The 23,983-nt window shown below is 33.7% G+C and overlaps 2 protein-coding genes across 2 annotated transcripts in view; both read right to left on the reverse strand.

Annotated features, from left to right (window-relative positions):
- RNF17 (ring finger protein 17) overlaps nucleotides 1-23,983 on the reverse strand; it is a 119,175-nt gene that overhangs the window by 39,210 nt on the left and 55,982 nt on the right. The window contains exons 17-20 of the mRNA XM_051986619.1: nucleotides 7,450-7,603; nucleotides 5,457-5,572; nucleotides 4,923-5,043; nucleotides 2,691-2,811 (exon numbers count right to left, since the gene is read on the reverse strand). Coding sequence (XP_051842579.1) covers nucleotides 2,691-2,811; nucleotides 4,923-5,043; nucleotides 5,457-5,572; nucleotides 7,450-7,603 — 512 coding nt within the window. The remainder of the gene's footprint in view (nucleotides 1-2,690; nucleotides 2,812-4,922; nucleotides 5,044-5,456; nucleotides 5,573-7,449; nucleotides 7,604-23,983) is intronic.
- On the reverse strand, nucleotides 8,825-9,723 carry LOC127554774 (biogenesis of lysosome-related organelles complex 1 subunit 2). The gene has a single exon (XM_051986626.1). It carries the CDS (start codon nucleotides 9,608-9,610, stop codon nucleotides 9,245-9,247), a length of 366 nt encoding a protein of 121 aa, XP_051842586.1. The 5' UTR covers nucleotides 9,611-9,723; the 3' UTR covers nucleotides 8,825-9,244.

Consider the following 23,983-nt stretch of genomic DNA (forward strand, 5'->3'; position numbering starts at 1 on the left):
AAGCCAGAAGGAGGAACTAATACTAAAGATGATAAAATTAAGATGAAAACTTTTTCACCAGGCAGCAGAGCTGGGTTGAAACCAATATGAACTTTAACACTGGTAAGTAAATGTTAAGCCTTGCATTTTGGTTAAAATTTATCCAAAGTCAATTGTACAAGTGTAGGTTGAGGAAAACTTTCTTGACAATAGTCAAATACTATTCATCCCTAACTTTATATAAGACAATAATATGATGTAGGGATCTCTAAGGTCCCTACCAACTAATTGTGATGCCAGAGATGGCTAACTATGGGCACACATGTGAAATGTTGTGTCTTCTGTTACTATGTTTGCTGTTTCAGATAGTTCTGCTTAACTCGTCCTTGTTGTAAAGACGTGATCTATAAAAGGGGAAGGTGTTTGACAGAGGCAGAGACATAAGTACAGCACGAAATAAAACAAGTATCAATAAATCTTTTTTATTAAAAAAATTTTTTTTAAATTTAAAAAATTTTTTTTAAATTAAAAAAAAATTTTTTTTAATTTTAAAAAGCCAGACAAGATATTTCTTTGAGTTTACATACTCCCATCTTTCTTTCCAGATGATTTAGCTGGATAGTAACCATAGACTATAAACTTAATGTGAAATCAGTGGTGTGACATGCTAAGCAGAAGAGAAGTGATGGGACTAGTCCCATGAGCAGATCATAACCAGAGCACTGTATTTACTCTATGATACCATATTTAGGAAAGAAACCTGTTGGAATCTTTACAAAGTGCTAATTTAGCATGGTACTTAGCAAATCCTCTAGCTCACTAATGTATTTAAGTACTCATTGGAGTTCACACGTTTGGGAGATTTCAGAGTTTAGTATGAAATATCCGAATTCACACCTCCCTTAATCCCTGCCTCCAGAAAGAGGAGTCAACCTTTGGGAGATCATATATAAAGAAGCTCTTAGCTTCGGGTTAGAGAGTTACTTCGGAACATTCCCAGGGGTCAGAAAGGAGCACTCTGGGACAGACACAGAGCACTCTGGGAGGAAGCCCACAAGCCCTCTCTTGGAGGCAAGAGAGATTCATTCCATTTTCCACCTGGCTGGCTGGAGGCTAAAGGCCAAACCTTTGGATTTGGAGACATTCGGAGAGGGCTCTTGGACCGGGCTATATTGAAGGACACAATAAAAGCACCTGGCTGCATTTGGGTGATTATTATTTTTAATTGAAACTAAGGCTGCCTCCAGAAAACCTCCTCAAGAAACCTCCTCCCAGAGAGAACCATTATATTTTAAAGAAGAAAAACACCACAGAAACCCAGAAACTCGGGTCTTCTAGAGTACTGAAAGGGTTTTATAAGGATATTATGTTTTGTTCAGTAGTCTCTGATTCTGTGACACCCTCCCCCCCCTCAGGTTTTTTTTTGGGGCAAAGTTATTAGAGTGGTTTGTCATTTCTTTCTCCAGTTCATTTTACAGGTAATGAAATGGAGACATATAGGGCTAAGTGACAGGTTAGATGTGAACTCAGCTCTACTTCCTGACTTCAGCCCACTATGCATCTCATTGACAACTATACAATAGCCTAGGGCACTGGAATTTAGACAATCCCAATTGGGTTCAATTCTGATGTGATTTAGTGAGTAACCTTGCACAAGTTACTTGACTGGAGAAGCAGCCAGGGGCACAGAGGGTCTGGAGCTGGGCCTGGAGGGAGTTTTAAATGTGGTCTCAGATATTTCCTAGCCATGTAACATTGGGCAATTCATAAACCTCTGTCTGCCTCTGTTTCCTCATCTAATGGATATAAAAAGAACATCTTTCTCCCCCAGGGTTGTTGTGAGTAACAAAAGCTTGTAGTTGTCTTCTCTGGATCTCAAGTTCTCATCCATAAAAAAAAAAGAGGTTGGATTAAAAGGGTGAAGAAACATTATACTCTCCAACTACACAATCCATATGATTTTATTTCCTTGCTCACTCTGGGTTAGCCCAATTCTCATTTAATACCCTAATGCATGATCTACTTTTTTTTTTCCTGCTGGCATACCATAAGGAAGCATTGAGAAGTGCTTTTTTAATGTTAAAATCCAGATTTAGATGCTGGTACTGTTAATAATTCCTTTTATTTTAAAAATATTTTTATAATGTTTGTGCTTCAAGTGTTCAAAACAAAGGGCACAACTTCAAAGTTTTAAGAAAAACACAAAAGAAGAGTTTATATGATATTCTTTTTTAAAAGCAAATAATGGTTCAAATAATATTTATTTTGTTTTATGATCAAAACCAAGCTGCTGATAGATTCAACAGAATGATAGAGAATAGCATATTACTTAAACATTATTGCTCATTTTCATCTTAAATGATGATTTGAGGATATAGAAACTATCAACCCTAACAAAATACTCTGAAAGATGATTGGAAGTTTAAAAATTAATTGAGTAATGATCAACAACTTATATTAAATATTCACAATTAAAATAAGTAAGGTCTAATGGATAGGAAATTAAGCTAATCTTGGAATCAGGATGAAAATGAGTCAAGTCCTACGTCTGACATATATTGTGATATGTGATCTAAGGAAGTCACTTAGATTTCTAACTCAAGGAACTCCCTATTCAGATAAAGTCATAGATCTGGACACCCTCCCCCAAATAAAATTTCAGCAAAGACTATATATGTTTATTAGCTATTAATATTAAAAAGTATACTCACCCTAGCTCATAAAATGCTAAACCTTCTTTAACTAGCTGGCTATTTACACTGTTTGGTATCATTCCAGGAGCACTGATAGAATCAAATAGCTCAACAGATAGCACATTGTCTTCCAAGATTTCTGTAAAAATCAAGAAGATAATTTGGAAAAATATTTTTATTTGAATTATATATTTATTTTATTTTCAATTAGTATGTATATTTTAAAGAAGCTTATACATTTATAAACAATGAGCAATAATATGATCTTCAGAAGGCTATTAAAGTGAATAAACGCTAGGGAAAGAGTTGTAATTTTTAACAGCACTAATAAAAATTAGATATTTTGTGCTCTTTACTCAACAGACAATTTTGTGTTGTTTACCTCTACAAATTGCTAGGGGATTAAAAAAAAAAAAAAAACTAAGAAGAACTGACATTTATTTACAGTTGACAATTTATTTTAAAGACCAGGCTTTAATTCAGTTTCTCAGAAGGACAAATTAAGGAAAGTTCTTAAATTAGCATTATATTTGCACATTTCACAACTTGTATCAGCATGTTATACACCAAAAAGTCCAATATACAAAGCCTTCAATTAATTAGGAGTCTTAATTTCCTACATTTCTTCCCTATTCCATAATGGCATCTTAAAAGAGTCAACTTATAAAGGTTTTCTTTCAAATACAAGAACAAAAAAGAATACCCTAGAGTTTAACACACATTTATTCCAATCTTCAATACCTCCATATCGATTTTGAATAATAATGATGACTTATTAGGCACTGTATTATCCTGATCAAAATATATGTTTCATAACTATAATAACTACTATTGCCATCACTTTAAGGCAAGGGAATATCCTAATACATTTTGGAAAGATAGTCAACAAAGAAATATAGTTGGTTTTCTTTAAACTTAGTGAAAAAACAAAATGAAATCAAAATATTTGTAACATTGTATTACAGTATATAAAAATATAACTATGATACATTTCTAGTTTAAAGGAATAAAGGAGACCATATTTTCACTTGCTAATCTGGTAAAACCCCATTGTAGCAATTAATATTGCAAAGCATTTTGAACCACCAAATTATTTCCAAGCATTCTTTTTAGTGTCTTTATATTAACACTATTTTATTAATCTGATTGAAAAGAAATAATTTCTTCTAACAATCATCTATATTCTTCCTCTTATCTGGTTTTAGTTCCTTCTAACTAAATGTTTATTAGCTATTAATATTAAAAAGTATACTCACCCTAGCTCATAATATGCTAAATCTTCTTTAACTAGCTGGCTATTAGCTAGTTAAATTAGCTAATAAGCTATTTATTAGAAGGAAATTAGTTCTTCTATTTCTCTACTTCAGTGGTGTCAAATTCAAAATAGAAGTGGATCATCAATCCATATACACAAGGATCCCTGTGAGTTGCATATATTGACTTAAATTTAAAATTTAATATCTATGTTTTATTATATTTTTATTTGCTTTTTTACACATTTGCCAATTTCATTTAAATTTGGTTTGGATGATTCTTGGGCAATGGTTATGGTCGTGTTTGACATGTGTTCTAACCTGCCTTCAACTTCCTATCCCCAAATTTCCCATTTATGTTTTTTGCTTGCATTATAGTTTATATTTAATAATTCTGTTCTAAAGCATTGCTTAGCTCAGTGGTTCTCAAACTTTTGTTTTCAGTATCTTTATCCTATTAAAAATCGTTGAGGATCTCTCCAAAGCATTTTTGTTTATCTGGATTATATTTATAGACATTTACCATATTGGAAATAAAAACTATTTTTGAATTTGTAGACCCTCTAAAAGGGTTTCAGAGATCCCCAGGATTCTCTAGATCATACTTTGAGAACCACTGGCTTAGCTCTTTTGAAGATAGTCCTTAAGGACCAAGAAGCTCAATTTACTGCCATTCTCAAGAGATGTGTCAAAGCCAAATATTAAGACTGAAGGCTAGCTAGTTAGTATCATGGTTTCCATATAATGATGAAATACAATTCTGTTGTAGTCCAACACAGAGTTTTGTTCTAGACAAGTAGAATTTTGGAGTGATAATAACCAAACTAAATAACCAAATTTTGTAGTTTTTCAAGCCAGAGTTAACATCTAACACAGAGAGAATCTTTTTTTTTTTGTACTTAAAAACCTAATCAAAATGTTTTTATCATATAAAGTACTCTAAGAAGAAATTTTTTTAGTATTTCTAGCAACACACACAAACATAAAGATAGCTTACTGATGACTGAACATGTCATAAATTTATCATGAGTCATTTCTTCAAACTTTTCATTTGCTTCTTTAGACCATTGCTTGTTTTTTTTTGAAGGTTCAATATGTGCCAATTTGCATTTAATTGCCTGTGTCAAATAAAATTCCCATGGTTAATAAAGAATATCATATTCATGTTAAAACAGAATATCATGTTAGGATTACAGTGAAAAATGTGTACCATTTGACAGAACAAAATTTGGTTAAGAATTTCTGTTGAAAATTGACAAACTATTAATTATATTCCATTTATTTAGCATTTGTTAGGAACTAAGGATGTAAAGACAAAAACAAACAATCCCTAGCTCTTATGGAGATTACATGAGAAATAAACAATTTCTAAAATAGTTCATATTTTAGCAATATCTACCTTTAGTGAAACAACAAAACTTATTTAAGAAATGAAGATATGAGCAAAAATGTTTGTGGTGAACACAAAAAATTTTACTAAACTTATGCTAGTAATTTTAGCCATAAGTTTTGTCAATTAAATTTAGCATACCTTTTCTGGAGGACTCAGAAATTCATCCTTTACTTTACGCATCTCTTTAAGTGTTACTGTTGCAGCATTCCCAAAATCAACATATTTAACTTCAACTTCTCGATGTCCTGGTAAACCTTCAGAAATTATGAAAGTAGATAATACTAATTGGAAGTGAAAATAAACACATTTCATGATTCAGACTGATTTACAATAAAGTAAATTATAAAAAATGACATAAAATGAAGAAAAATTCTACATCTTTAACCTCAAACTTACTTCAATATTTGAAGGAGCTGAGATCCCCATTTGGCATTTCTTTTTATTGCTATAGATTGTGGCCATCCTATATCCTATAGGATTATTTTAAGCTGGTATGGCCAAATTTTTTTTTTTTTAGTCACCAAATAATGGCTAAACATTCTGACAATGTGTTTTAAAACCACAAAAATAGATAAAAAAAATTTCTACAAATGATGATATTCCAATTTGATGGGTTGAATAGAGATTTAGAATAGAGAGTGCTACAATGCAAGATATTGGGGAATGATAAACAAGTTGTGGTACGTGATTGAATACTACTGCATTATAACAAATGACAAGATTGATTTCAGAACAATGTAGTATGGTTTATATGAACTGATACAAAGTGAAGTGAAAAGAATCAAGAATAGCAATTTTATAATGATGATCAGCTGTGAAAGAATTTGCTATTTTGATTAATATAATGACTAAAGACATTTCTTTAGGAAAGACAATTCTGAAGGACTCAACAAAAATGATCTTCATTTCCAGAGAGAGAGAGAGAGAGAGAGAGAATTGGTAAACTGAATGCCAAATGAAATATAATTTTCTCACTTTATTTTTCTTGCTTTTTATGACAAGGCTAATATAGAAATAAGTTTTAGATGATTTCTATTATACAACTAATATCATATTACTTGCCTTCTTGGTGGGCAGAAGATGGACTGAAGGAAAGAATTTGGAATTCAAAACTTATAAAGAATTTTAAAAATAGATAGTAAAACTGATTTTAAAATATAAGTAAAATAGTGTCAAGAATATCATCATCTTGTATGTGGTTTAATAAATACTTTCTGTTTTAATAAATACTGTATATGAGACTGGTCAAGCTTTAATATACAAATGTGATATGAAATTTATATTTCATAACTATAGAGCTATGAGCATCATAGCAAAGCATTTTTGTATTAATCATAATTCCATAATTTTTCTGAAAATGTTAAATTGTCTTCAAATAATTATGGAACATAAGTTTCTAGTTAACAAGTTATTTGTTCACGAAATTTCAACATATATTAAATACACAATTTAGAAGACATAGAAACATCTCAATATAATGCCATGCCAAATTAAAATTCAAGAAAAGTTATTTGTTATGTTGATCATTATTTTACTTAACTTGTCATATTCTTATTAATTTTTTATATAAGAGTAGCGTAATACTGAACTTAAGAAGGAATGTAGAAAAGAAAGCATTATACAAGATAATTTATAAGAGTAGCGTAATACTGAACTTAAGAAGGAATGTAGAAAAGAAAGCATTATACAAGATAATTTAAAACACAGCAAGTTAACCGACTATAGTCAAAAAATCGTGTAAATTCCACAAATATTTAGAGAGTAATACCAAAATGTATCAACATATAAATACTTTTCATCACTTTTTCCCATAATAAATTTCTGTTGCTTTGTAGCATCTTTCTGGGATTTTTGTGACCAAAGCTTTTTGACAAGAAGAGACAATCTAATCCTTAAATTCTATTTGAATCTAATCAGAGAGATGATAGGAATAAGAGAATTTAAAAACCAAAGTTATTTTTCCTATCAGTTTATATAAATTCAGATTTTATCGTTTTGAGCTTTATATCTAAAATATCTAAGTTTTAAAGAAAGTTCTCCAGGAGGAATCTTCTACACTAATGGAATCACAGGTCTACTCAGAAACAAAATAAAATCAAAATCTATGTACAAATGGTATATATGTCCTTACCAATGACTTGTGCCCGGTACCAGACTCCATCTTCAAATTTAGCTATGCAAGCCTGACCCTGAACTGGACAAAGGATTTCCAGATTTTCTCCATCTTCATTTTTATAGACTTCCTCAATTTTCTTCAGGAGAACTAAAAAGTCAAGGCTTTCTATCTAAGGAATGAAGACAGGAGACATTCTTAGTTTCATAGTAAGCTACCCATACTTAGAAATATTTCAAAACACATGGAATAAGTATTATAATATTATTCATAAATTACACATGTAAAATTAGAACTAATGCATTAAATCAGAATACAGATGATGATTGGACCTGTGGTGCCACTGTATACACACACACACACACACACACACACACACACACACACACACATATATATATAAAAAACTACTTCTACTGGATTGGCATTTTCCTTGCAACCTAATTTCAGAAAGTTATTTAGAAGAGAGGTGTCAAACTGAAACAGAAATGAGAGCCACTAAATAATGTATAAGGACCCTGTAAACGTAATTAGTTTTAAATACAATTTGTTTTATTATATTTTATATTTCATAATTATATGTATTTCACAATTATAATTTTCATATGATTTGAGCCACATATTTAATCCTTCTAGCTTATAGCATTAGGTTAAATGACTTGCTCAGTATCACAGTCAATGTCATAGGCAGAATCTGAACCTGATATCTTTGTGGCTCCAAAGTCAGCAAATTTCTATCCATTAAACCTGCATCTCTTGAATTAACAGCTATTAACTATGTAATCAAATAAGTAAGTTTTTATTAAGTGCCAGTGTGAAAAACTTAGATTCAGGTGGAGGAGACAACTCTATGTATTTATAGGGGGAACAGGAAACTGTCTCTTAAAGAAAAAGAGGAATGGCATACAGAATAGTGATGGCAAAGGCAAGAACATAAGAGACAGGAAGGAGTGCTATCTGTGGAAATGCCCGTTTAGCTGATTTATAAGTATATGTGTGAGTGCAAGTACACACAAGTGTAGAGGGCAAAATAATGTCCAAAAAAAAAAAAAAAAAAAGTGTGGGAATTAGTTGCACAGGTCTTTAAAAGCTAAATAGAGAATTTTATATTTGTTCCTAGAGATAATGAGAATGCATTGGACTTTATTTGATTAGGGGAGTCATGGTCAGATTTGGGGTTGGAACAATTACTTTAATAGGTATTTGTAAAATGTACAACTGGGAGATCAAGTAGAAGGAAATTGTAAAATTTAGGTAAGTGATACACATCTAAACTAAAGGTAGTAAAAGCAAGTTATCTATGTGAGAGGGCATAATTTGTTATTTATTTTATGCTTATGACATTATTTTAGAATTGGAAGAGGTTTATTTATTTATTTATTTTTTTTGGTCACAAATTGACATTTATTATTTAAGTTCAAGAACAGGTTATTAGAAAGTGGGATAGCATTTGCAACAGTCAAACAGAGAGGGGAGGGGTAGGAGACAAGGATGCCAGAGTAGCTCATCTGGGTCTGCTCTGGCAGAGGGAGGTGGGAGGATGGGAGTGGGGGGTTGATCCTGATTTCTGAGCCTTAGTCCAGGGCACACAAGGAAGCACACAAGAAGGTGAAGTTCCAGGGGGACGGTTTTAGGAAGACATCAAGGGGTGGCCAAAATTACACATCCAGCCAAAGGAGGGCTGGTCCTCCTCAGACCTGCGGGCCCCTTGGCCTTTGCTGGAACCGAAGCATAGCAGTCTGATAAGTTCCATCTCACTCATTTCAGCTCGAATGACACATTCGTGGAGTTCAATTTTTGTGCTAAAAAATTTTCATCGCCTCTCTAACTTCTTGTACTTTGCTTCTAGTTTCTTTGAATATGCATCCAACTTGTAGGCTGCCTGCTCAAGAGCTGAGACTTGCTCCTCAATTAAAGTGATTTGATCCAGATAAGGCTGAAGTGCTGCATATTTCTGATTTAGGTCCTTTAGGTTTCTGCTTATGTTGACTGCGATATCTTTCATCTCTAGATATTTCAAGCTGGTCAGCTTGTTCATATTTTCCAGAAGCTTATAGTCTTCGCTGGTGGCTGTCAGCTCGCCGGTCAGGTACGTGGCCATCTTGGAAAACATGTCCTGGCACAACCCCGTGATGTCCGCCTCGGCGGGCTCCATGGCCTCCTCGGCCGTTTCCACCATTGCATCGTCTAGGCCGAGGAAGGAAGGAGAAAGGATGGAGAGGGAAAGAGGAGTGGAGGGGAGGGAAAAAGAAAGAGAGGGGAGGAAAGAAGAGGGGAGAAGAAGGAAAGGAGAGGGAAAGGAAGGGAAGGGAAGGGAAGGGAAAGGCTGGAAGAGGTTTAAAAATGAGCTGAGAACAAAGCCTTTATTTAACCAATGAAGAAAATAAAGTTCAAAGTGTTAACAATGACCTAAAGTCACATCATTAGCTAGTGGTAAAGGTAGAATTAAGAATCCAGTTATGATTATAAGTTGTCTTTTTTCTATTACAGGTGCCAATAAAATATTTTTCTTTTACTTTATAAAACTCTATTAAAGGCACCCCGATGGAACACTGAGTATGGAAATCAGGAAAAATCAGAGTTCAAATCCATTATAAAGACACTTAGTACTCATTTGACCCTAGGCAAGTCACAATCTTTGTTTACCCAAGTTCCCTACACTGTAAAATGGGGATAATTAACAGGACCTAATTTGCAGGGTTGTGTTGAGGTTCAAATGAAGTTATTAAATGTTTACTTAGAACAATGTCTGACACTATTTAAATGTTATCTAAATTTTAGCTATTATTATTGTTGCTATTTCCCAGTAAGAGCAGGATTATCTTGCTTTGGTTGGTTAGCCATGATAAGAACAAAAAAAGGAATAACAAAAACACAAGGAAGTAGGCAGGGGTGAAAGAGAAGAAACAGTGAAATTCTTTAAAACCAACAGGTGTAATAATGGGTGGTTCTTAAAAATATCATCATCCTTGATAAAAATTTACATGTTTACTATATGCCACACAATGGGGTTACAAAGGTAGACAAAAACACTGTCCCTGCTCTCAAGGAGTCACATCCTAAAAGACAAAATACAAATAACACACCCTCCAGGAATAAAGGTGCTTATACTAGTAATTCCCATTTAAAAAAAAAATGAACAAGCAAAAGAGAAAGAACCCAATCAGAAACTTACCATAAAGATAGAAAAGACTGGGGCTCAGCTTCAGAGGACAATGAAGTAAAGAGAGCCTCTTCTATCCCAAAGAGTGATGTTAAATGGCTATCTGCCCAGAAACAACTTATAGAACTTAAAAAAGACTTCAAAAATCAAATAAGATTGAGGAAAAACAAGAATTTGAAAAGAAAGTTAACCAACTAGAAAAGAAAACCCAGAACCTTAAAGAAGAAAGCAATTCTTTGAAAATTAGAACTGGGCAAGGGAAGGCCAGTGAGGTTAGAAGAGACAAAGAAATAACATAATAAAATATATAGTGGAAAAACAGAACAGGATATGAAACATTTTATAAGAAAATCTATTATGTGTGGAGAACAGAGCAAGAAGAGAAAACATAATAAAAACAAATAATTAAACTATTTGAATGCTGTGACCCAAAAAAAAGAACCTTGACAAAATAATGCAAAAAAATAATCAAAGAAAATTCTCCTGGAGTGATTTGAGCATGAGGGGAAAGTAGAAAAAGAACAAAAACAAACCCCACCAATTAACACCTTTGTGAAAAACAAAGAAATATTACTGCTAAATTTTGAAATCCCCAAATAAAAGAGAAAATTCTGCAAGAAAAAAACAAAACAAATCCAAACTAATTCAAATATGCTGGAATACAATTAAAATTGTAGAGGACTTAAATATAATAAAAAGCTTTAATAAAAGACCACAGGTCCTGAAATAATATATATTTACAATCAAAATAACTAGGCCTTCAGTCAAAAATATCACATTTAGCAAAATTAACTATAATACTGAATGGGGGGGGGAAAGGGAGGGAATCTAAAATAAACATTCAATGAACTTGTAGATTTTTAGGACTTTGGTTCAACCAAACCTGAACTCAAGAGAAAATTAAAAACACAAGAGGCAAAGATTACTTTTCAAGGGACTCAACAAAGGCAAATTGTCCATATTTTTAAACATGAAAACGAATACCATATATTTAAAATTGACATTAGTAATTGGGGTGCTTAAAGACTTTTGGGACAGAGTTATGATCTGACTAAAAAGCAAAACTGTCCAGGTAGCAGTAAAAATAGTAGTTATGCCATGTGAATGAGATGCAGAGGAAAAACCAAAACACGTATTAGAGAGAAGAGGAGGGGTAGTAGTTTGGAAAACTTACATCAGAAATGGGTCAAATAGGGAACAATATATACATATTATATATTTACACACACACACAAAAAGTAAGATGTAGTACTTTCCAAAATCTATAAATAACTGGGGGAGGGGGAGAGATATAAGGTGGAGTATAGAAAGGTGTATAGATTTATGGCTGGGACAAGTATATAGATTAATGGGAATTGGGATAAAGAGAGAAGAAGAAAAAAAGAAGTGATCCATGGACAGGAAATTAAGTAATAGCAAGGTAAATTAAGGATAATTAAAACAAGTGTTAGCAAGAATGAGAAATAAGAGATAGACACAAACACTACAATTAGAACTAGGAGTAGAATTCCAGTTTAAAAAAAAAAAAAAAGCTAGTAATTATTCATCTCAAAGTCAAACTTAAGATTCAATCAAGAGAGAAAACTATATTATGTCTGTCATGGATATTGCTTAGATGCATATCTATACAAGTGTAAATGTATATGTATATGTGGGCATGCATGTAGGTGTTTTTTGTATACATAAATATATGTATGTGTATAGGTGTGAAAAAATGTATATGTATATCTAAATATAGATAGACATTTATAAGTATCTATAGATTTCTGACTGTAGTCTGCTTAGGGAGGTGAGAAAAGGAATAAAGTAAAAAGTGCCCAGCAGAAAACAAAAGAATAACCTGTAAGGAAGCAAAGATAAGATGGAGTCATGAATATAAAATTTCTTCTATTATTACATATACTTTCTTGAAATTTATTGTTACAAACTTCCCTGATCTGCTGAGCACATGACCACATATATGTATATATGTAAATTTTTCTTTTTTTAAGCTTTAGTATTTAACTTTAAATAAATTTTTAATAAAAGGAAAAAATGGTAGGGCTTTAGTTAAATCTTGAAGAAAGTAAAGAAACAATACTTCAGGTAAAGAGAAAGATGGTAAAAAGGCACATAATTTGGAGATGAAAACCACAGTCAATGGATTGCAGGGAATGTGAAGGGGAGTCAAGTATAAGAAAGACTGGAGAGGTAGGAAGAGTTCAAGTTATAAAGGGCTTCAAAAAGCCAGGGAACTTTATTTTTGATCCTGAAGATAAAAGGGAGCTACTAAAGTTTCTCAGTAAGAGGGTAGGATGGATTCACATAGTTTATGCTTTAAGATCATGTTGATAACTTTATAAATTAGGTTTCTATAAAACTAATATTTTAAATATACTATAAGATTTTGTTGTTTTTATGGAATCCCATCCTAAACATCTTTATAAACTCGATCTTTTTTTTGCAAAGTAAATCAATCAATCCAGTACCTATGTCTTATGAAACTTTGATTTTTAAATATTAAAACTTTTTGGTAAAGTTCATTTCTAGGCAAGTTATGATAATACAAATACACACAATTTAAAATTCATAAAATACTTTCCCAAGGACAACTCTGAAGTAGGTAGCACACATATAATCTCTGTTTTATAGATGAGGAAATTAAGGCTTTGAGATTAATTTCTCCAGGGCCACAGAACCAACCAGCAGGTGTCACAACTAGGATTTGAATGGAGATTTTCCAATTCCACATTTAGTGCATAAATTCATGTAATACACCACATACTTCCTCCCCCCCCATATATCAGATAAGACTACTTAAATGCTCTCAAAACCATGTTCACCTCCAATGGATACTCTGAATGGGCGGATCTGTTTACAGATCATAGATTAGGAATAATAGGAATAGAAGGCAGCTAGGTGGCACAATGGATAGAGTGCCAGTCTTGGAGTCAAAATGACTCCTCTTCCTCAGTTCAAATCTAGTCTCAGACATCTACTAGCCATGTGATTCTGGACATGTCATTTAACCAGTTTGCCTTAGTTTCCTCATCTGTAAAATGAGCTGGAAAAGGAAATGGCAAACCACTCAGTATCTTTGTCAAGAAAACTCCAAAAAAGAATTGTGAATAGTTGGTCACACCTTTTTTTTTTTTTAAATGGGCACGTGTATGCAAGCACATACAAACATATACAGGGAAAGAGAGAATTAATTTTTAGGCTATTAAAAAAAATCTACAATCCAAAGCAATGATGAGGGGATTACATTTATCTATACATTTGCAACTACAATGTGATTCTGTATTGATATAGTAGTAGGATCAAAAAATTTCACAAGATGGAGATGTTATATCATTAAGGTTAGCCGATATAAAGAAATGGTATTGCCACCGCTTAAGTACAATATTAGTATTTCTCTCCTTTTCCTGAAGATTTCAAACATATTTATACAAGTACACCCTACAAAGTAGTCCTAACCTACATTGTTTCTCAAAACTTCAAAGGAACCAATCCTTTAAAATAGTACAGATAAGATGCTCCTTAGGTACAAATCACACCTCCTTTCACACAAGGCAATGGTTTCTCAGTTATGACCAAAAATTTTAGTATGGCTGATCAACATTCCATTCTAGTAAAGTACCTGGTCTTCAGATACATCATCTAAGTCTCCAGGCATACTCTGCCTATACGGAATGCTTATAGTTTCCTTTCTGCTAATATAGCCTTCAACTTAAAGAGACATACAAAAATTCACTTTGTCTTGACTGGTAGACAATGAGCAGTCTGCTCAGTGATCCTTTAGAACCCATGCTAATAATTTGCTGAGGGGATACTGAAGGGAATAGTTATGTATCATGTACCTCTTATTCTATTTCCTCAAAAATTAGAGAATAAATGGAAATTAGCTTCTCCAAATGCAATGCCATTTTTAGTTTTTTTTATTTAGTCACTTCAGATGTGTTTAACTCTTCATGACTTCATTTGGGTTTTTTTTGGTAGAGATACTGGAGTAGTTTGCCATTTCCTTTTCCAGCTCATTTTACAGATGTAGAAATGAAGGCAAACAGGGTTAAGTGACTTGTCCAGTCACACAGCTAAAAAGGATCTGAGGCTGAATTTGAACTCAGGTCTTCCTGACTCTAGGTATAGAACTCAATCCACTATGCCACATGGAAGCCCCAATAAACATTAAGTCTTTGTGAAAGCAAAATCATGGAAATTCTTAAGATATAAGTAGGGAAAATAGCTGATTTCATCAATGCTGGGAACTCCTTTAAGAAGAAAATTCTTCTACTAATGTAGGTTAGCATTTTCTCTTCAATTTATAGCTTTGAGACTATAGCAGGGACATTGAGAGTTTAAATTACTTGCCCATGGTCAAAGTATCAGTGTTTGGGTCAGAAGAATTAGAATCGTGGCTATATTACTCTTGCAATGATGACTTTATTCTTATTTATTTCACATATAATATCTTTAAAACATTTTAAAAATAAGGTTTAAGTGTTCTCTTTTTCCTAGAAGCTAGCAAAACTGTGTCCTGTCAAACTGGAAGAGATCTCAGATGCCACAAATCCAATAAATACCCACACAGAATAATTTGTATAACATATTAAGTAGTGCAATAACAAGGACCCCTAACCTAGACAGGCAATAACCCAATCCATTTTAGATATTTCTTGTTAAGAAATTAATTTACTATTTTTGCAATTTTTGCTCATTATTCCTATTATACACTGGAGCTAAGAACAAGTCTATCCACTTTTATAGGACAGCCCTTTTTCAAAGATTACTATGTTGTTCCCCATCCTCCCTCTCAAAGTTTTCTCTTTTCCAGTTTAAACATCCTAAATTCCTTCATCCAATTCTTTTCTGGCTATGGTTCCTCTGAAGACCCCCCCAGCTCAAGGTCCCTTCTACAATGTGATACCTGGAACTCAATATGGTTATTATACACATAATACGACCTACGCAGACTATACTTTCCTACTTGGACATTTATCAGATCTTTTTAGATTCTATTATCCATTTAATACGGCAACCATGCTGTTCAAGCTTTGAGTCTTATGCAAATTTAACATGCTAACTAATTAGCTCTACTAATATGCCTTCAAGATACCAATAAAAGTATTAAATACAGTATGAAATCTGTATCCACTGAATATTACATTGGAAATATCCTCCCAAAATGATACTAAATCATTAAATAATTCCATTTTCAATCTGGCTAATTGGTTCCAAATCCTAGCTATATTACTGTTTATAATACACAACATTTTATCTTTCCTACAGAATAGAATGAGACTTAGTAAAATGTTTTTTAAAATCAAGGTAAACTACATTTACCACATTCCCTTGATCTGCCAGTCTGGTAACTATAGAAAAAAATGATTACTTCAACATAACCTTTAGACAAGGCCATACAGGTTCTTTATAATCTCAACACACATTTTCTATTATGTTCATTAAGCATCACTTTAATATTATGTGGTAGAATTTTTCCAAGAATTAGTTAAGCACATTATCCAAGCCAAGACATGTGTGCCTTTACAATACAGTAGTACTTCTCTCTTTCTCCACATCTTTCAAAGATCATGGACATATACCATTTTCTTAAATACATTCTAAATGGATATATGACCTTAACATTAATGATCAGATACCAAAAAAAAATTTGAATTGGCTTATATACCACTTATAGCTATGAGTTGGAGATGTATTTTTAACCTACCAAGAGATAGAAATAATTTAAAAATATAAAATAATGAGTTTTGATTTTATGAAATTTCACTGAAATTGAAATGCTTATGCCGAAACAGAATTAATGTAGCTAGGATAAAAAGTAGAAAAATATTTTAATGAAATTTTATCAAATTTCTGATAGTTTTGATATCTTAAATTAGTTAATCTAAATAAATGCACACACACATGATTAACATCCACTCTCCTATTGGTAACTGGTCAAAGGATATGAACAGTTCTCAAAAGAAGAACTGGATGAAAGAATATTAAATGTTAAAATAACCTTAAAATTTCACTTAACACTGAAAAATGGCAAAGATGACAAAAATGGTCACTCAAATGCTAAAGAAATTGTGGAATGACAGGCATATTAATATGGTATTATTGGTGGTGTGAAATGTTATAGCTCACGAGAAAGGAATAAAGAAATATGCAAATAAAGTGACTATGAACATCTTTTGATCACTTATACACCAAGTAAGTTAATAAAAAAAGGTATCATGTACATCAAAATATAGCAGAACTTTGTCATAGCAAAGAATTGGAGGGAAAAATAATGTTCATCAACTGGAAAACTGACAAATTATGGAATATGAATGTAATGGAATATTACTGTGATATAAGAAATGTGTGTGATGAATACAGAGAAACATGGAAAGATCTATGTCAACTATAGTGAGTGAAATGAGCAGAAGCCAAGAAAACAAAATACACAATAACCACGAAAATGTAAATGGAAAAAACCACATCCCAAAAGAACCAAAGTGAATGTAACAAAATAAAATTCAAGAATGACTTAAAGAAATACAAGAAGATACTCCCAAACAACTCCTTTGTGGAGGTAGGAGGGCTATAAGTATTATACATTGAACACGTCTGACTTTTTCCAATGCACAGATTAGATGTGCTAATCATATTTTTATAAGAAAAAGTTTGCTAGATTAAGTGTCTCTGGGATGGGGTAGGAGGAAGGATAATTAAGATGACGTAAGAAACAGAAGACATCAACAAAAATTTATTTTAAAAATGAAACATTAATGAAAGTTTAACTGATAATTTATCAATCACACATTAATCAATTCTTTTAGTAACTGAGAGTACAAAAGTCCAGAGACTTGAGAGAATTCTATGATGCCTGACCAAGAAGATGGAGGGCTAGCTTCTCTATCTCATTACCTTCCAGATCTCACCCCAAAAGAAATTATACAATAAAGAAAAAGCAACTTTAATTCTCTTCTTGGTCTAGGATATCAGGAAACTAAGGAATGTACCAAAAATAATGCCCTACCTTGAGCTCACCCAGTATAGCTATTATGGCTACATCAGACCCAAAGTCTTGCAACAAAACCCAAATTCACAACTTGGCTCCTCCACCTCCCTTCTAGTGCTGTAAAGATTCAATCTCCAAAATGAAGAAATCTGTTAAGGCCTCAAGAGTTGGAGCCACAGAAACCTGTAATATAAAAAATCTGTGTAGGAAAGCAGAGAAACGGAGAATGTGACAGAACATGTTTGGGTTTGAAATATAGCTTTACCCTAGGGTCACAGTCAGTGGGGAAACTCTGGGTAAGGTATAAGACCCTTCAGCCCAGAGGGAACCTGCTGACAATGTCTGTTTGGCTCCCCATTTTCCCTAAGGACTCTCGGCCTTCCTGAGAAGTCAGGGGTATGACAACCTGTGTTGATTGAAGAGTGATAAGAAGTAGAAGAGTGATACCATGTGGCAAACTACATACAATAGCAAGTTGTTTTATATGGTCCTATGTGCATAGTGTTGTTTTTGTTACATTACATGAAGCGGAAAGTCCTTGAAATAAATGGATTTCATTTTTCCACCATCCTCGGGAGTCCCACACCATCACTTCTCCACTAGGAAGACATTTTAATCAGCCTGGCATAGGGGCTCTAGAAAGCAGCAGTATGTTTTGTCACCCCAACTTGGGGGTTCTAGAAAGCATGATACAATATTTGGCACCCAATGTGGGACATAAAAAGCATAAGAATTACAACAAGAACCAGAACTGTTCATGAGAAGGATCCTTCCAGAGTTCCTTCGTTAACCTGTGGGGAAGGAAAGGAAGAAGAACACTGGTAAGACTTTTTTAGTTGGAGTAATTAAATGGGCCAACACATCAGAGGGTCAAGCCAGGAGACTGATGAGAGACTTAAATGCCTGTTCTGACTATAGTCCTCTTCTCCGTTGGAGAGTTTGCCTTCATGATAAGATCAACACCTGCTACAACCATCCAGAAGTGATAGTGCTGCTTGCATTCCTCGGTGTGCAGACCATGCTATGGGGAGAAAATAACAGCAAAAAAACAAAAAATGGGGAATTTTTAAGGGACGGGTCAATTCTCTGAGAGCCTCCACAGCTGTGGATCATAACATCTGAAGGAGTTGCAGGGCAGCCTTTGCTGACACAAGTGTTGTGAACTGGGAATGAGATAAATTGGAGGCAGAGGGAAGAGGAGTGAGATCAGACAATGCAACAGCCTCTCAGTCAAAGATGTCAGAGAACAGCAACTGTCTCTCAGTCTCCTTGATTCATCCTCTCACAAGAGGAGATTCATTTTGGGTTGCATCTCCAGCAGCCACTGTCAGGTGGCTCCTGTGTATCACCCTATGTTCTTCTCCCCTTCTCCCCCAAGACTTCAGAGATCCAAATAGAAATCTTCTCTGCTATAATAGCACCAGTAGAGCTGTGCTCTGAACTGTCTGCTGAGGGACTGAGGAGAAGAATGGGACAGAACAGTTAAGTTATGTTGGCTGGAGATGGAAAGGTGGGATTGTTGGAGACTCATCTAAGTAGGAGAAAGAGTTCAGCTTCTAGCCGAGGCCAATTCTATCTTTCCAAAAATGAGGTATAAAAAAAATCTAGCCTAGAGACCCAAGGTGGTAGCAGACATCAGATCCAGTCTTCAAGGAAATTACTATGAGAGGGAAAAGTCAGAAAGTCAACTATAGGGGAAACCTAATGTGAGTTAAAACACACACACACACACACACACACACACACACACACACACACCAAAAACTCCCAGTCTCTGTGAACAAATATTACAAAAGAAAGGAAAATGATCCACTGTAATAAAAAATAAGATTTTGTGGAATTTGTCAATGTGGAAACATAGCACACTTTCCTGAGTTCCTGATATGTAAAATATACCACCAAATCCTGATGGATAAATTCAGAAAAAGTCACAGTGAGTCCTCTGGCCTAGGTTAGCATAAGAAAGTCCAAAAGAAGTTTACAGACACTGGAGAGAGGCATTTGGAACACAATGATGTACAATGAGTATGTGCACATCAGCCCCAAAGGCATTAAACCTATGATGTACTACAACAGACAAGCGCTAACTGAAAGTTTTGTAATTTTCTACCCAGACTCAGAAAAGAGTATGCAAACCTATACCGTAGTAGCATGCCTAGGTAAAGAGTCCTGGGGGATGGTAAGAGAAAGGAATTCAGAATTCAGCAGTAGCAATGTGACTCAGACCCCATGCTTCATAGCAGAGTATCAATTCTAGCACCTAGCTTAGCCTGAAGAGGAATTACCAAGGCATGAAACTTAATCCAAAGGGAAGTCTACAATTCTGCATTGCTAGACTAATAGAACTTTCTATCTGGCTGACTGGGGCAGGATCTAGCACTGATCTATTCTTTTTTTAAGGGGATAGGGAGAGGCAATCAAGGTTAAGTGACTTATCCAGGTTCACACAACTAGTAAGCACCAAGTGTCTGAGACTGGATTTGAATTCAAACCTTCCTGACTTCAGGGCCAATGGTTGCATTAGCTACACCATCTAGCTGTCTCTGCAGCTGTCTATTCTTGCTCAGATCCAAATCCTAGATAGAAACTCAGAATAAGTGGAAAGCATTCAAACCTTGCCCTGAATCAGACCCCTTTAGAAGTACTGAAAACTTTCAAATCTGCATCCTATCCTTGAGATCTTGGAATAATGTAACATTCAATATCCCAAGAAAGCATCAAGAACACTAGCCTAGATCTTCACTCTGAAAGTATGGCAAAGGTCAACTCCAATATCATCTCTGAAGTCAGGAAGTAAGCTGGAAGAAAAAGAACTCCAACATAATTATCTATCATACTAGTAGGAACATCCAAGGCAAAACACATAAAGAAGGATGCCAAAGCATCACTGTGAGATAAATCAAGTGCTTAGATGACTCTGGAAAAAGTATCTCATAGTTAAAAATACTAATCTGAAAAAAAAATGAGAAGAAAAAATATCAGGAATCACTGAATTATTTGAAAAACATAACCAAAAAAGGAACATTTTTCCAAGAAACTTAAAAATAGTAACAAAACCGCCCAGGTCTTTTAGAACCAGAGGACAAAGTAGAAACATCCCATGAAAAGAAATTCCAAATTCCCAGGCACAGCACAGCCAAAATCTAAACTATCCAGATAAGAGAAAACTGCAAGTAGTCAAAAAAAAAAAAAAAAAAAAAAAAAACCAACTATCAGATTTATATTTGATTTACTAGCCACCATTAAAAAGGACCAGACAACTGAGAATAAAATATTACATTACTTGCTGGTTTTTGTCATGGTTTTTTCCATTTTGATCGGATTTTTCTTACACAACATGACAAATAAGATCATAAGTTTAAAAGGATTGTACATATCTAACATATATCAAATTGCTTGCTGTCTTGGGGGGAGGTAAGGGAATAAAGAAGAAAAATTTGAAACACAAAGTTTTACAAAATTTAATGGTGAAAACTCTCTTTACATGTGTTTGGAAAAATAAAGTAGTATTGAAAAAAAAAGAATACAATGCTACAAATAGCAAAGGATATGGGCTTACAGCAAAGAATTGTTTACCTCAAAAAATGAGTATATTAGTACAGGAGAAAAATGAATTTTTAATGAAACAGAGGACTTTCAAACATTCCTGATGAAAAGAACAGAATTGGAGAGAACCTGAAGTTCACATCCAGAAGCTAAGAGAAGGATAAAAAGGTAAACATAAGTGAACAATGATAAAGGACTACAGATAAATTGTTTACATTGAAATATGGGGAGATGATCCAAGTGTCCTCTCTGAATCATATCATCATCAGAGTTCAAAGAGGGAGTCCAAATGGATAAGACTTAGGAATGGTTCTATTAGGTTTTTATGAATTTTAAGAATGAAAATTGAGGGGAAGAAGAGTACATGGGGGGGAGGGAGGGAGGGATGGAAGAGAAAGGAAGGATAGGGAAAATTCTCACATACATTTGGGGTGCACAAGTAGATTGATAGCTATATAAACAAGAAGGAAAAGGTAGGGGAGAGTGGTTGACACTTTACTCACGTCAGAACTGTTCAAAAGGAGGAAGACTACATACATATAGACAGTTTGGCTACAGAAACACATTTCACTCACTAGGAAAACGGGAGGAAGGATGGAAGGAAGAGGGAGAAGAGACAGAGTTATGTACAAAAATATTTATAGTTCTTTAAGTGGTAAAGAATGGGAATCTGAGGAGGTATCCGTTGGCTAACTAAAAAAGTTATAGCATATCAATTGTAGTGGAATAGCAATGTCTTGAACTCTAATAAGTATAAGGACCAATAAGACTAATGATGAAACATGCTAGTCATCTCCTGAAAGAGGTATGACAGACTCAGAATGCAAAATGAGATAAATTTGTTTTTTGGACAGAGCAATGAGGAAATTTTTTTTTTTTAAACTGACTATATGTTTATAATGGGGTTTTCATGACTTCAAAAGGGGAGGAACTTGGGAAAGGTGAGAAAGTAGATGCTGGCTAATTAAAACAATATCTAAGAAAATATTCTTTAAGATACATAATGTGACATTGAAAAAAGATATTAAGAGTTGTGAAAGCAGATTTTATCATTTGTATAACAAGAATAACTGGAAAAATAGAAAAACTTGCATCTGTAAATGGCAAATCTCAAAGAAATAAAAGAAAATAGGAAATACAAATAGAAGTGAAGGACGATCTAGAAGAGGAGAAGCAAATACAACCAAAAGAAAATAACGTTATCTATTCAAGGAAAACAGATTGAACTGAAAGACAGAATCCAAAGAAACAACCTAAGGATTATAGATCTTCCAGGACACAAGTCAAAAGAACCTGAATACTATTAAAAAAAAAAAAAAACCTGCCCAGAATTTCTCATCAGAAAAGAAAATATCAATAGAAAGAATGCATAAATGACCTCCAGAAAAAAATAAAAACAAAATTGCCAAGATGTAGTGCTAAATTTAACAATTCAATTTAGAAACAAGAAATTCTCCAAGTGACCAAGCTCAATGGTTTGAGCTTATCAAGAACAGGGAGATGCTCTCTTATGATGTACCTGCCTATGTTGAAAGCCAATTCTCTTTTAGTTATTTTTGTTCTCTCCTTTCTTAGCCGAAGGTTATTCTGTTCAGGAGAGAAAAAGCAGATTAAAAGTTAACCTGTTCTTCCTTTTCTCTGTTATATTACTTAGTTCTATTTTATTTTGTAGCCACAGTCCCATCCTCTTCTTTTCTCACTATGCATAAAAAAAAAAAAATCCTTTACATATGCTATTTGAAAAAAAGCTAAGGATTACATAAATCATGAGGCATTAGCACTCCTGTTCTTATACTTGTTTCCATCTTTTGTGTATCTCTTTTTAAAATTATATTAGTCTCTTTAGGTAACAGCATGATTTTCTCATCAGAATAGTTTCTCTGTCCCCAATTCAAGAAAGATTTTCCCTGGAGAGTTTGTCATCCCTTCTATGTTCAATTTCCCTTAAGAAATTTAGGTCATAGGACCCTACACTTAATTTTTTTTTTTTTAAACTTTATAATCTTAAAAGTTGGCTTCCCTATATTCTATTTATAAATTCTAAATTGGAAGAATTATTTCTTCACAATATTTTCATTCATTATTTCTACTCTAACATAGAAAGTCCAACCAAGAACAGAAATTTTACTTGTTGGTTCTCCCACCTTTTAAAGGAAGACACTTTTCATTCTAAGGGATGAAAATAAGTCAATCAAATTTTACTTGGTCAGAGAGCCAGCAAGTGCCTGAATAACTAAAAGTATCATATTACTACCACGTCATACCACTACTAAAATGACATTTCACAAAATCCCAGTTTTTCTTTGTCCAGATAATCTGCAGTAAACAAGGGTCTCTCTTGTTCCCACTATCTTCATCCAAAATCTTTCTACCAAATTTCATTCTCTAGCTCCTGAATTTCTTCAGGAGCATATATTCTTAATATATACTACTACTTTGCCCCACTTCCATATCCCTTTTCCCATTTTGCTTCTAGAGTAAAGTCTAGTTGTGGGGTCCATCCCACAAAGTACATTAGGATCTTTATCAGCTTGCTTATTAACTACTGTGATTTGTATATAGACATGTGAGATTATAGATTATGCTGTTAGAACTTTTATTAAGACTTTTTCATTTGAAATTGAGCACTCTTCTTACTACACCACAGTAATTCTATGGATTCAAGCTCAGTGAATACACTTTGCTTTTTTTTCTTTAAAAAAAATCTTCTGATCAGAAGTAGCATATGGCATTGTGACAAAGGACTGGACTTAGATTAGAGAGAGGAAGATCTGGATTTGACTGCCACGTTAGATACTTACTAGGGAAGAAACTCTAGGCAAGTCACTTCGCTTCTCTGGGGTTACCAATAACTT

This window comes from Antechinus flavipes, chromosome 3 (genome assembly GCF_016432865.1).
Source record: "Antechinus flavipes isolate AdamAnt ecotype Samford, QLD, Australia chromosome 3, AdamAnt_v2, whole genome shotgun sequence".
Lineage (NCBI taxonomy): Eukaryota > Metazoa > Chordata > Mammalia > Dasyuromorphia > Dasyuridae > Antechinus > Antechinus flavipes.

Bases quoted from the DNA above. Each gene is read 5' to 3' on its own strand.
- LOC127554774 (XM_051986626.1), bottom strand. From the start codon at position 9,610: ATGGTGGAAACGGCCGAGGAGGCCATGGAGCCCGCCGAGGCGGACATC.